General features: G+C 36.9%; 1 protein-coding gene across 1 annotated transcript in view; it reads left to right on the top strand.

Moving 5' to 3' along the window:
- The window catches only part of LOC107728226 (dedicator of cytokinesis protein 10-like), a gene marked incomplete at its 5' end in the record, with an annotated part of 43,794 nt that overhangs the window by 28,717 nt on the left and 3,854 nt on the right, over window positions 1–11,223 (top strand). The window contains 11 exons of the mRNA XM_016538325.1: window positions 2,400–2,510; window positions 3,092–3,307; window positions 4,352–4,409; window positions 4,590–4,646; window positions 5,037–5,135; window positions 5,408–5,514; window positions 5,600–5,722; window positions 5,801–5,914; window positions 7,989–7,994; window positions 9,608–9,754; window positions 9,880–10,090. Coding sequence (XP_016393811.1) covers window positions 2,400–2,510; window positions 3,092–3,307; window positions 4,352–4,409; window positions 4,590–4,646; window positions 5,037–5,135; window positions 5,408–5,514; window positions 5,600–5,722; window positions 5,801–5,914; window positions 7,989–7,994; window positions 9,608–9,754; window positions 9,880–10,090 — 1,249 coding nt within the window. The remainder of the gene's footprint in view (window positions 1–2,399; window positions 2,511–3,091; window positions 3,308–4,351; window positions 4,410–4,589; window positions 4,647–5,036; window positions 5,136–5,407; window positions 5,515–5,599; window positions 5,723–5,800; window positions 5,915–7,988; window positions 7,995–9,607; window positions 9,755–9,879; window positions 10,091–11,223) is intronic.

The following is an 11,223-nucleotide window of genomic DNA, read 5'->3' as shown; positions in this document are numbered from 1 at the left end:
GGCAAGTTGGAGCTAAACTCTGCAGGACACCGGCCCTCCAGGACCGAGTTTGGACAGCCCTGCTTTAGCGTATTCAAACCAAACTTTTGAAACTTATTATAAAACTGTGTTTTATAATAACTATGACCTGACGCTGCCTGCACAGTTTCGGCACAGTGCCACCTAGTGGTCGGGAGATATGAAAAATGCCTATTTTTGCTTATAACTTCTGAACGGTTTGGCCAAAAATCACAAGACTGGTCTTTAGATATGCTGTGACATATCAAGTCAAACGACAGTGGCGTCAGGCATTTAAAATGTTGTCATAAAATGCCATATTTTACGAACGCATTGGCGTATCATCACAAAACTCTGTATGTGTCATCGGCACCGTGCCCTGTAGATGCTCAAAAAGTTTTGGGACACGAGCACCTTGTGGTCGAAAATTATAATGAATTTAAAAAAAAAAATGTTAATAACTTTTGATTCGTTTTGCCTATTATTATGCGACTGGTCTTAATAGATTCCTTGTATCATGCCGAGAACATCAATACCAATTATGCCATAATCAGTCAAACTTCCTGTCCGTTGGCTTAATTATGCGACTGGTCTTAATATATTTCTTGTATCATGCCGAGAACATCAATACCAATTATGCCATAATCAGTCAAACTTCCTGTCCGTTGGCTGTATCTCGGCAAAGCTTTGGCATATTAACACAAAACTTTGAATGTGCCATCGTCATCTCACACTGAACACACCACATCAATTTGATAATAGCACCACCTATTGGTCAAAAGTGATACATCTTTAAATCATATTACTAGTGGTTGTATTCATGGTTTTAAAATGTTAATAACTTTTGATTCGTTTTGCCTATTATTATGCGACTGGTCTTAATAGATTCCTTGTATCATGCCGAGAACATCAATACCAATTATGCCATAATCAGTCAAACTTCCTGTCCGTTGGCTGTATCTCGGCAAAGCTTTGGCATATTAACACAAAACTTTGAATGTGCCATCGTGATCTCACACTGAACACACCACATCAATTTGATAATAGCACCACCTATTGGTCAAAAGTGATAAATCTTTAAATCATATTACTAGTGGTTGTATTCATGGTTTTTCAAAGATTGGAGTTGTAATATTTTAAGAATAAAGTCAATATTTTCAAAATAAAGTCAGTATTTTGAGAATGAAGTCATTGTATTTTGAGAATAGAGTCAAAATTACGAGATTAAAGTCGTAATATTTTCAGAATAAAGTTGTATTTTAAGAATAAAGTCAAAATTACAAGAATAAATTCATAGCAATATCAGATTAATTGTCGTAATATTTTGAGAATGAAGTAGTATTGTCACGTTTTCCGTTTGTTTTTGATCAGTTTTCATGTCTTTTCTGTTCTCAGTTTCATGATCCGTTTTCTACCTGTTAATTAGTTCAGTTCTCCTTGGTCCCCTGCCTGTTTGTTTCTGTGGTTACTGATTAATTTGAGTCCTCTCAGTTCAGGTGTGTTTGCTCGTTAAGTCTCTCTATTTAGTCTCTCAGTTTTGGGTCCCTCTTGGTTCTGATATTAGTGTTAACTTAAGCTGTATTGTCTTAGTTAATACAGATCTTCCTGTGTACTCCTGAACTTTTTTTGTTCATTCAAAATTTCCCTGGATCTTGTACTACTTTGCTGTGAGAGTTTGAATAATACAGCGTGACAAGTATATGGCGTGAATAAAATGAATTAATGTTAAAATCCACCTACAGTACTCTGCAAAAGACATCTGTGACGTTCAACCTGTCATTCTTTACATTGTATTTAACATTAAAAAAAGCAATAAAAACTTCTGAAGGTTGAACTGGGCTCCAACGCATTAATTTAAGTTATAATATTGTTGTTGTTTTTTCTGAGGTAAATAATGTTATGTGACTATTCACAAGCTGTTTTATTGACAGTATAAATGCTTGGAAATAATACTTCACGTCTTCAAGTGTTTCACATTATCAAAATATTATGACTGTAATCTCGTGATTTTAGATTTTTTATTTTAGTTTTTTTATTTTACATGCCATTAAAACACTGCCATATAACTACATGTAAACTACCTTTCATTAGTGTATTAGTAGACTGTTAGGTTAGGGTTAGAGTTAGTAGAATAAGTTGATATGTACTTACCAAGTCACTTATAGTCAGTAGAATGTCCATCAAAATAAAGTGTTCGCAGATGTTAAGCACACAGTCACTAATACTCTAATGATGAGGTTGCAGAGTTATTATAGTCAGTAGACTGTCTAAAGTGGACCATCAGAATAAAGTGTTAGCCTGTATTTGTGTGCCTGATGTGGAGGTGTATGACTGGCTGGTTTGAGGATTGAATGTGAGAAACAGACATTGAAGCTGATTTGGATTCTTTCCTTCTCGTCCAGGTGATTAAAGCTGTAAGTCAGCTGATCGCTGATGCAGGTATCGGTGGTTCACGCTTCCAGCAGTCTCTGGCCATCATCAACAACTTCGCCAATGGAGACACGCCACTTAAAGTGAGAGTTTAGCAAAGATAACACTTTAAGGCTGTGCTATTGCAAAAATAGTGGGAGATTTCAAACCACAAAATCAAAATATGAACTTAGCTGCTGAAATTGTTTTCGATTCCGTTTGATTCATTCACTGGATCGTTTGCAGCGGTTTCTCACACTGAAATAGTATTTTATAAGACAGAAAACAAAAATAATTATATGCAAAAAAACTTGCAAATGCCTTCTATCGTTTGTTTACAATGAACCAGCTTTTTATTGCATGTGCATCTTGTGAACAACTCAGTCCTGCACGTAAAGATGATTTATATCCATTTATATCCAAAGCCATATCAATATCAAAGTATGGGCACACTTTTTTGCTGGGGGGGTCCTGTGCCCCTGGACTGATGAATGGCTAGAAATACCCCTGTTTTGAAGTAAATGAAGATTAAACGTGGCAAAACACCTCAAGAAGCCATAGTTAAATGCATGCAAACAAGATTTGAGAGCAACGGTGCAGGATCATTTTAGTCATGAAAGACAACCTTGTGCTGTATCGTTACAAAAACATAATGTTAAACAACAGATCTTTTGCTTTCTTCCAGAACACAACGCTCCCGGCTGAGGTGAAGGACCTGACCAAGAGGATACGCACCGTCCTGATGGCCACCTCCCAAATGAAAGAGCATGAAAAGGACCCGGAGATGTTGGTGGACCTGCAGTACAGCCTCGCCAACTCCTACGCCAGCACACCTGAGCTCAGATGCACCTGGCTAGAGAGCATGGCCAAGATCCACGTTAGGAACGGAGACCTGTCTGAGGTCCGAATGACTTAATCGAGAGGATCTTTTTATTAGTTGCATGAATGGAGCTCGTGCAACACAAAACAAGATGCTAGAAGAAGACAGCCTCAGTCACAATTTACTATATACAATGAATGAGAATGATGATTGTCGGTCCCTAACATGTTGGAAAAACATGAGGGTGTGAATTTTCATTTTTGAGGGAACTATTCCTTTGGGCTAAGGGTCAGTTCAATCAAAAATGAAAATGTGCTGAAAATGTGCTCACTCTCAGGCCATCCAAGATGTAGATGAGTTTGTTTCTTCATCAGATTTGGAGAAATGTAGCATTGCATCAGTGTCTCAGCAGTGGATGCTCTGCAGTGAATGGGTGCCGTCAGAATGAGAGTCCAAACAGCTGATAAAAACATCACAATAATCCACAAGTAATCCACAGTACTCCAGTCCATCAGTTAATGTCTTGTAAAGCCGAAAGCTGCATGTTTGTAAGAAACAGATCCATTATTGAGATGTTTTAACTAAAATTTGTGTCCATAATACATAATAACGCTTCCTCCGGTGAAAAGGTCATCTGGACTGAATCAGGAGAGAAATCTGCACAGATTAAACACCGTTTACAAGCCAAAACAGCTCTAAACAAATATGTGGGTTGATTTGGATGTGAGAGACAACAGGAGATGGACTTTTTCACTGGAGGGAACGTTATTATGAATTATGGACTTGTATTTTGGCCAGAAGCAATGGTTTGACGTTAAAACCTCTTAATGATGGATTTGTTTCTTACAAACATGCAGCTTTTGGCTTCATAAGACATTAACTGATGGACTGGAGAGGTGTGGATTACTTGTGGATTATTGTGAAGCTTTTATCAGCTGTTTGGACTCTCATTCTGACGGCACCCATTCACTGCAGAGCATCCATTGATGAGAATGGGTCAACTGTTCCTTTAAAGCTTCATTCATGCAGATGTCAGTGCCTCAGATTTGAATTTGTCTGAAAGAGACTAGTGCTTTTGTTAATTAAAAATGACATTTTGAAAACACTTTTCATTGTCCACTTCAGGCGGCCATGTGCTATATCCACATCTCAGCCCTCATAGCAGAGTCTCTGAGGAGGAGAGGTGAGCACCTGCTTGAGGCGATCAGTATTTCAGTAATACCTGCTATCAATGTGCGCCTAACATCAATGTGATAGTCTCTCAATTTTTATTTTGCAAACATTGCATAAATAGCCTTCCTATTGAGCTTTCGTTTGACATGCTGTTTGACCATTGCTGCTCAGTTGTTGTTGTTTTTTTCAGTGCTGCACTTCATAATGAAAAATGCTCATTCCTGCCACTTGCTTTATTCCTTATACTGTGAGTTTTTGTGGCCTTGTCATTAGATGCATTCAAGCTGATTGTGCGTGCATGCTGGCGTAGATACATGAATTACAGTAGATGCATGGCTGGAGCACTTGCCTTCGCTCTAAGTTTGAAATAGGGGTGAGCAGTGTGAACAAAATTATTATTACATTATAGCTAATTGAATATAATGTTAACAGTATATATCATAATATAGCAATTTTTACTGAAAATTCAATTAACGGCTGTGGATTTTTATAAATGCTACTTCATATCACTTCATTATCATTAACTTTATAGCAAAATCTCCACTGACTGACGCTTGCACGGTGCATCCCGTCATACTGCTCAGCCCTAGGTTGCGAGTAAACCTGTGTTAAACCTGATGCCACTCTGCAATCACAGGTTACTGGAAGTCTGAGAAGGGTCGGATCTCAAGTGTGAGCAAAGAGGGAGCCTGTGTAATTAACTCTAGCCCCTTACTAACTCCCCACGATGGAGAAAGTGAGTGCACCTCCGCCTGCCCCTAAAATGTCTAGGTAGAAGATTTTAGTTACATACTTGACCTTTTCCAGAGGCTAAGCTTTGCATCCTTGGTGTCCAGTCAGTCGGTGACTTCACACTGCAAAAATCATTTTCTTATTCACTGTTTTATCTTGTTTTACGAAAATACGAAGATTAATGTGTTAATAGATGAACCGATGGATAGGTAGTTACAAGATGCATAGATGAATGAATGAATAACATACTCCCTGTGTTTGTGCATGAACCCGCAGCATCGTTCAGTATGGGCTGGGCCGCCTTCATGAACATCTCTCCTAATGTGAAAGAAGAGGGAGCGATGAAGGAGGACGCCGGCACTCAGGACACTCCGTACACGGAGGTGCAGAATCACTCCACACATCTCAGAGGAGTGATCGCTTCAAACGTCTCTCATAAACATGCTGAAGGGTCTTTCTGTCCTGTAGGACACACTGGTGGAGCAGCTGGAGATGTGTGTGGATTACCTCTGGAAATCTGAGAGATACGAGCTCATCGCAGAGATCAACAAGCCTGTTATAGCTGTCTTCGAGAAGAGGCGAGATTTCAAGGTACTTCGACTGTTTATTGGTGGACTGATAGGAAAACACAAGGGACGTGTTTATGAACTGTATCTGTGTGTCCTGTAGCGGTTATCAGAGCTGTACTACGACATTCACCGCTCGTACCTGAAGGTGACAGAGGTGGTGCACTCTGAGAAACGCCTGTTTGGACGCTACTATCGTGTGGCTTTCTATGGACAGGTGAGACACTCACTCACTCAAACACTTGCGCAAATGTGCGGTTGTTACTTAACTCGCTGATATCTCTGCAGTCATGATGCAATCTGCACTATTGTCTGCAAAGAAAAGCTCTGCTATCACATGTTGCCATTAACAGATTTATTGCAATATGTTATTTTTTAGGTTCATAACAACACTGAAAAAAAAAAAGATTCTTTGGACAAACTTAAAAAATACTCTAAATTATAATTAATTTGTTTTTTTTATTTAATATTAATCAAATATATTTCTTTTCCCAAAGACAATAACATTCATATAAAGTAAAAATAATAAACCATATAAACTTAATCAATATATTTTAATGAATGCCTTTTATTGTCATTACAATGAAATTAGAGTAGCTTCCTGAGTTCAGCTCATGAAAAATGGGGGCAAAAACAAAAGTGTTGCGTCTATAATTTTGTTCAGTGTATATGACAAAATACACATACAGCAAAACATAAAAAATTTGAATTGCACTGACTTACATTCAACATAAGAAAATGAGTTAAAGAGAGAAAATAAAGTATTGCACTATTATTTAGACTATATTCTTTAGACGTAAGGCAAATTTTTACTTAATGTAGATCAATATAATTTTTTTTGACTTATTACAACTTATTTTCATCAGAAATAAAATCTGAATTTGCTAAAATGTTGAATTTTCTCTAAAACTAAAATCATTTTGTTTGTCAATGTTTCATTTCGCAAAACCTTCGAAAGACTTTAGTGTTTATTGTGATGTCCTTTTAAAATATGCATCATATTCTCCATTATGTACTACCAAAAAAAAAAGTAAAAAAAATAAAAATAAACCCCCCCAAAAAAAACCCACAATAATTTCTGCAGTCGTAAAGCTGCAGTATGTGTTCTGCACATCTAAACTCTGGTCTCTGGTGTCAAGCCAAATCACACCCCTGGTCACATCACAGTGGAGTCAGCTGTCTTAACCGTGGCTTGTGTACTGCAAACACATACCAGAATCATCACTGTGTCTGTCACACGACTCGGTTCCCATTTCGGGCTCTGTCTTTACTTTTATTTTGAAAGATGAAGCTCGCGATTATGGTAAGGGGCGTTACATTTCCGACGAGTGCTTGCGGTGTTCGGCCAATCACAATGCACTGGGTCAGCTGGCCAATCAGAGCAGACTGCGCTTGTCGGAAGGAGGGACTTTGTAGAAAACGAAGCGTTTGAGAGAGGCGGGGCATAGAGGACCTACAATAATGTACAGTATGTGAAAAATAATGTGTTTTTTGAACATTAAAGCATGTCAACATATTCTGTTACACCAAATACACAAAATAATGCTCTTTAAAAAAGCATCATATGACCCCTTTAAAGAAAATTGTTTGTTTAATTTTTTCTATGACGAGGGTTATTTAGTTTTAGACAAACTGAACAAAACGCAGTCATACACGCCTGATTCAGGCCATCAGCTCATTAGTAGAGACTCCACGACCTCAAGTATGGGCTGAGATTTAGGTCCCACATTATATTTGGTTATATTATTGTGAACTGCATTTTTATCTTACAATATTTCCTTATAAGCTGCACTTAAAATGTCAAAAACTGCCAGAATTTGGGAAAAAAGGCCATTATTTTAGCCCTCTGATTTGAACACTGATTGGCCCACGATCTAGTTTAAGTAGTCTATGCTAATTTTGTATTCCATCGCTAATTCTGGAAAATCGTTTTAGCGCCACTCAGGTTATCAGTTGTGTAGCAACAGTCTGTCCATTGCAAACTTTTTTTTAATTTGTCAGTGGACTCATATTGCAACAAGCTGGTTTGTGAACAGGCCTTTAAACTTCAACAAACTTTAAAAGTGTCATGTTGAAAAAATAAAATCAGGTAGCAAATAAATACAAACTGATGTGGAAAATCAAAGATACGGAAACTCCAATGAACATGACTAGTATGAATTCACTCAAGTTTTATTAATCCAAGTGTTTTAAGGCAAATAAAAAATGGTCTGATCTCCTGGGCTCGTATCCCAGAAATCAGTGTGTTTAAACACTCTTCTGTTCTCTCCTGTGTGTTGTGTATATATCAGGCAGTGGTAAGTTCGGTTCATTTAAGTTGCCATCTTTTCATGGTTTAACACTCCTAATCTCTCCCTACATGCTAATAATGTGTTTGATCCCGGACATGATCATTCTCCTCTGCAGATCTAATCCTGAGCATTTGTATTGTGTGTGTACATTGTGAGTGCCTTCAGGTAAATCAAGTTGTGTTTCAGACAGAGACTAAATCTAAATATGATGTTAACCTTCATTACAAAAGTTGAGTTCATTGTGCTTTGTCAAACACTGCTGTCATTTTAACAGCGTGTTGCTTTTACAGTTCTGTTAACAATTGGGCTTTTGATCCACATTATTTTTAACATAAGAGCAGCTGCATCTATTTGTAACTTGAATGTGTGAAGCTTCTAGTTATTTTAGCTGTACAAAAACAGTCCGCTATACTGCTTGATATTGCAAACTGGTATTTGTTATCATTTTATTTGAATATATTATTGTAATCATAAACACACTGGTTTGTAGCACTAATACACTAAATACAAAACGTTTTACCATTCACTGTACTTTGTTATTCTTATAGTTATTCATGCATAGCAGCTAATGAATCAGAAATCTCGGACACTTTGCAGGATTCGTGAAGCCAGGAAAAATTGGAAAATAATCATAAGCCAGTGACAAAAAAATAAACATTTTCATTAAGGGATATTTTTCCCATTAAATTGGACAGTTTTTGACCTCAAATTTTGAACCTTATTAAATGTATGCGTCATCTTTCATGTCAATTCATATATTTATTAAATAAATGCAATTAGAATAAGACACTATAGACAACAGTTAAATGAAATTAATATCAATATAATCCATGTTGGCACTCCAGAAGTACATGCATTTAGATGTATTTACACAGACTGGTTAATGCAGCCCAGAGATGCCATGAATGCATTTACACTACAGTTACAATTGCATAAATAATGTTAGGAGATTAATATAAACTATACTGAATTCATTCATAACTATGAAATATGAAACTAAAAGCCACCAGTAGGTGGTGACAAGTGACTGTCTTAATGAGTGAGTCACTGAGTCATTCAACCAATTCGTTCAAAACGGCTGATTTCATTCAGGAATAAAGCTGGCTGATTTCGGAAGTGTGTACTAGTATACTTCTCTTACTATATCTGCCATATAAAGACAGAGTAAGAGTAGTATACTAGTAGTTGTAGTACGAATTTAACAACTGTCTTTATGAATGGTTGAATCATTGACTCACTTGATTCGTTCAAACACACAGAATCCTTCAGGAATGAAACACCACTGTTAATCATAGATGCAATAATTGGTGAAATGGATCAAATCAGTCCATACTGATAATATTGTGTCTAAAATGTACGTCACTTGTAACTTGAACATTTGTTTAGTTATTTATTTATTATATACCATTGTATAAAGTATAAAATAAAGATCTTAAAAGAAGGACAGATGAGCAACCGGCTGAAGTCTGTGCTGGTAGATGGACAGTCCAACCTAAAACCGGACCGATGGCCACCCTGTCGCACATTCACAGAAAAATAGCTTACTTCCGTGCAAAACAAGGTGGATGCTCTGTACTAGACACACTGTAGTTCATGTGCTGCTGTGTTGTTTTCACCAGGGCTTCTTTGAGGAAGAGGAGAGTAAGGAGTTTATCTACAAGGAGCCGAAGCTCACAGGACTGTCAGAGATTTCTCAAAGACTCCTCAAACTCTACTCAGACAAGTTTGGAGCTGATAACGTCAAGATGATCCAAGACTCCAACAAGGTGTGTCCTGCTGGTTCCGCTGTACCTCCTTTCTCTGACCTGTGAAGAATCTCTTGTCTGAATCACAGTGAATCTCGTTTATAGTCACTAGGATGACAGTGTTGTTTACTGTGTGTTTTTCGCAGGTGAATCCTAAAGACCTGGACCCCAGATTTGCCTACATCCAGGTGACCTACGTAGTGCCTTATTTTAATGAGAAGGAACAGCTGGAGAAGAAGACCGACTTTGAGCGCCATCACAACATCAACCGCTTTGTCTTTGAGACGCCCTTCACGCTTTCTGGGAAAAAACATGGAGACGTGGAGGAGCAGTGCAAAAGAAAAACCATCCTGACCAGTGAGGCAAATTAACATTACATCAAAACTGAAACAAGAGGAAAACGCCTTTATAGACCTTTCTATATGTGACCCTGTAATATGCATTGCTAAGAAATTCATTTGAACAACTTTAAAGATGATTTTCTCAATATTTCAATTTTTTTGCACCCTCAGATTCCAGATTTTCAAATAGTTGTATCTCGGTCAAATATTGTCCTATCCTAACAAACCATACATCAATGGAAAGCTTATTATTTATATTATTTATTCAGCTTTCAGATGGTCTATAACTCTCAATTTTGAAAAATTTACCCTTATGACTGGTTTTGTGGTCCAGGGTCACATATGATGAAAACAATTTAAAGGTGCTGTAAGCTACTGAAGCTTTGAAAAAGGTAACTGTGACTTTTTATCTCACAATACATACATTTTTTTATTTATTTTTTACTTTAGATTCTGAGAAAAAAAAAGTCTGAATTGCGAGATGCAGACTAAAAAAGTGTTGCAATTACCTTTTTTATGTTTAATTCTGTGGTAGAAACAAAAAAACAGAATTCGGGGGAAAAAAGTCAGAATTGTGAGGAAAAAGTAAGAATTCTGTCAAACATCTGACTTTCAAAATTCTGACTTTTTTTCTTGCAATTCTGAGAAAAAAAGTGAGAATTGTGAGATTTAAACTCAGAATTGTATAGGGAAACGTCATAATTTTGTGTTTATATCTCACAATTCTCAGTTTATGTCACAATTCATGTCACAGTTTGAGTTTATATCTTGAATTTCTGACTTTGTCTTAATTATCTTTTTTTCTTGCAATTCTGAGAAAAAAAGTGAGTGTTAAAATAAGAATAGCCAGGAAAATAGTCAGAATTGCGAGTTTATATAAAGTTTGTCACAATTGTGACTTCGTTTTCTCAACATTCTCAGAAAAAAAGTGAAATAAAAATGCAGATTTGCAAGGGGGATCAAAATTGTGAGAAAGTCACAATTACCGTTTTGTTTTGTTTTTTATGGCGGAAATGTACGGAAGTTCTAAGCGGCCATGCAATATTATTTTTTTTTCCTTCTCGTTTTCTCGTTATAACGACTTAATTTTCTCGTGATATCGACATAACGAGTTGTTTTCTCGTTATAACGACTTAATTTTCTCGTGAT

This window comes from Sinocyclocheilus rhinocerous, unplaced genomic scaffold (genome assembly GCF_001515625.1).
Source record: "Sinocyclocheilus rhinocerous isolate Xijiao unplaced genomic scaffold, SAMN03320098_v1.1 scaffold3231, whole genome shotgun sequence".
Taxonomy (NCBI): domain Eukaryota; kingdom Metazoa; phylum Chordata; class Actinopteri; order Cypriniformes; family Cyprinidae; genus Sinocyclocheilus; species Sinocyclocheilus rhinocerous.
This window is presented reverse-complemented; position numbering and strand designations above follow the sequence as displayed.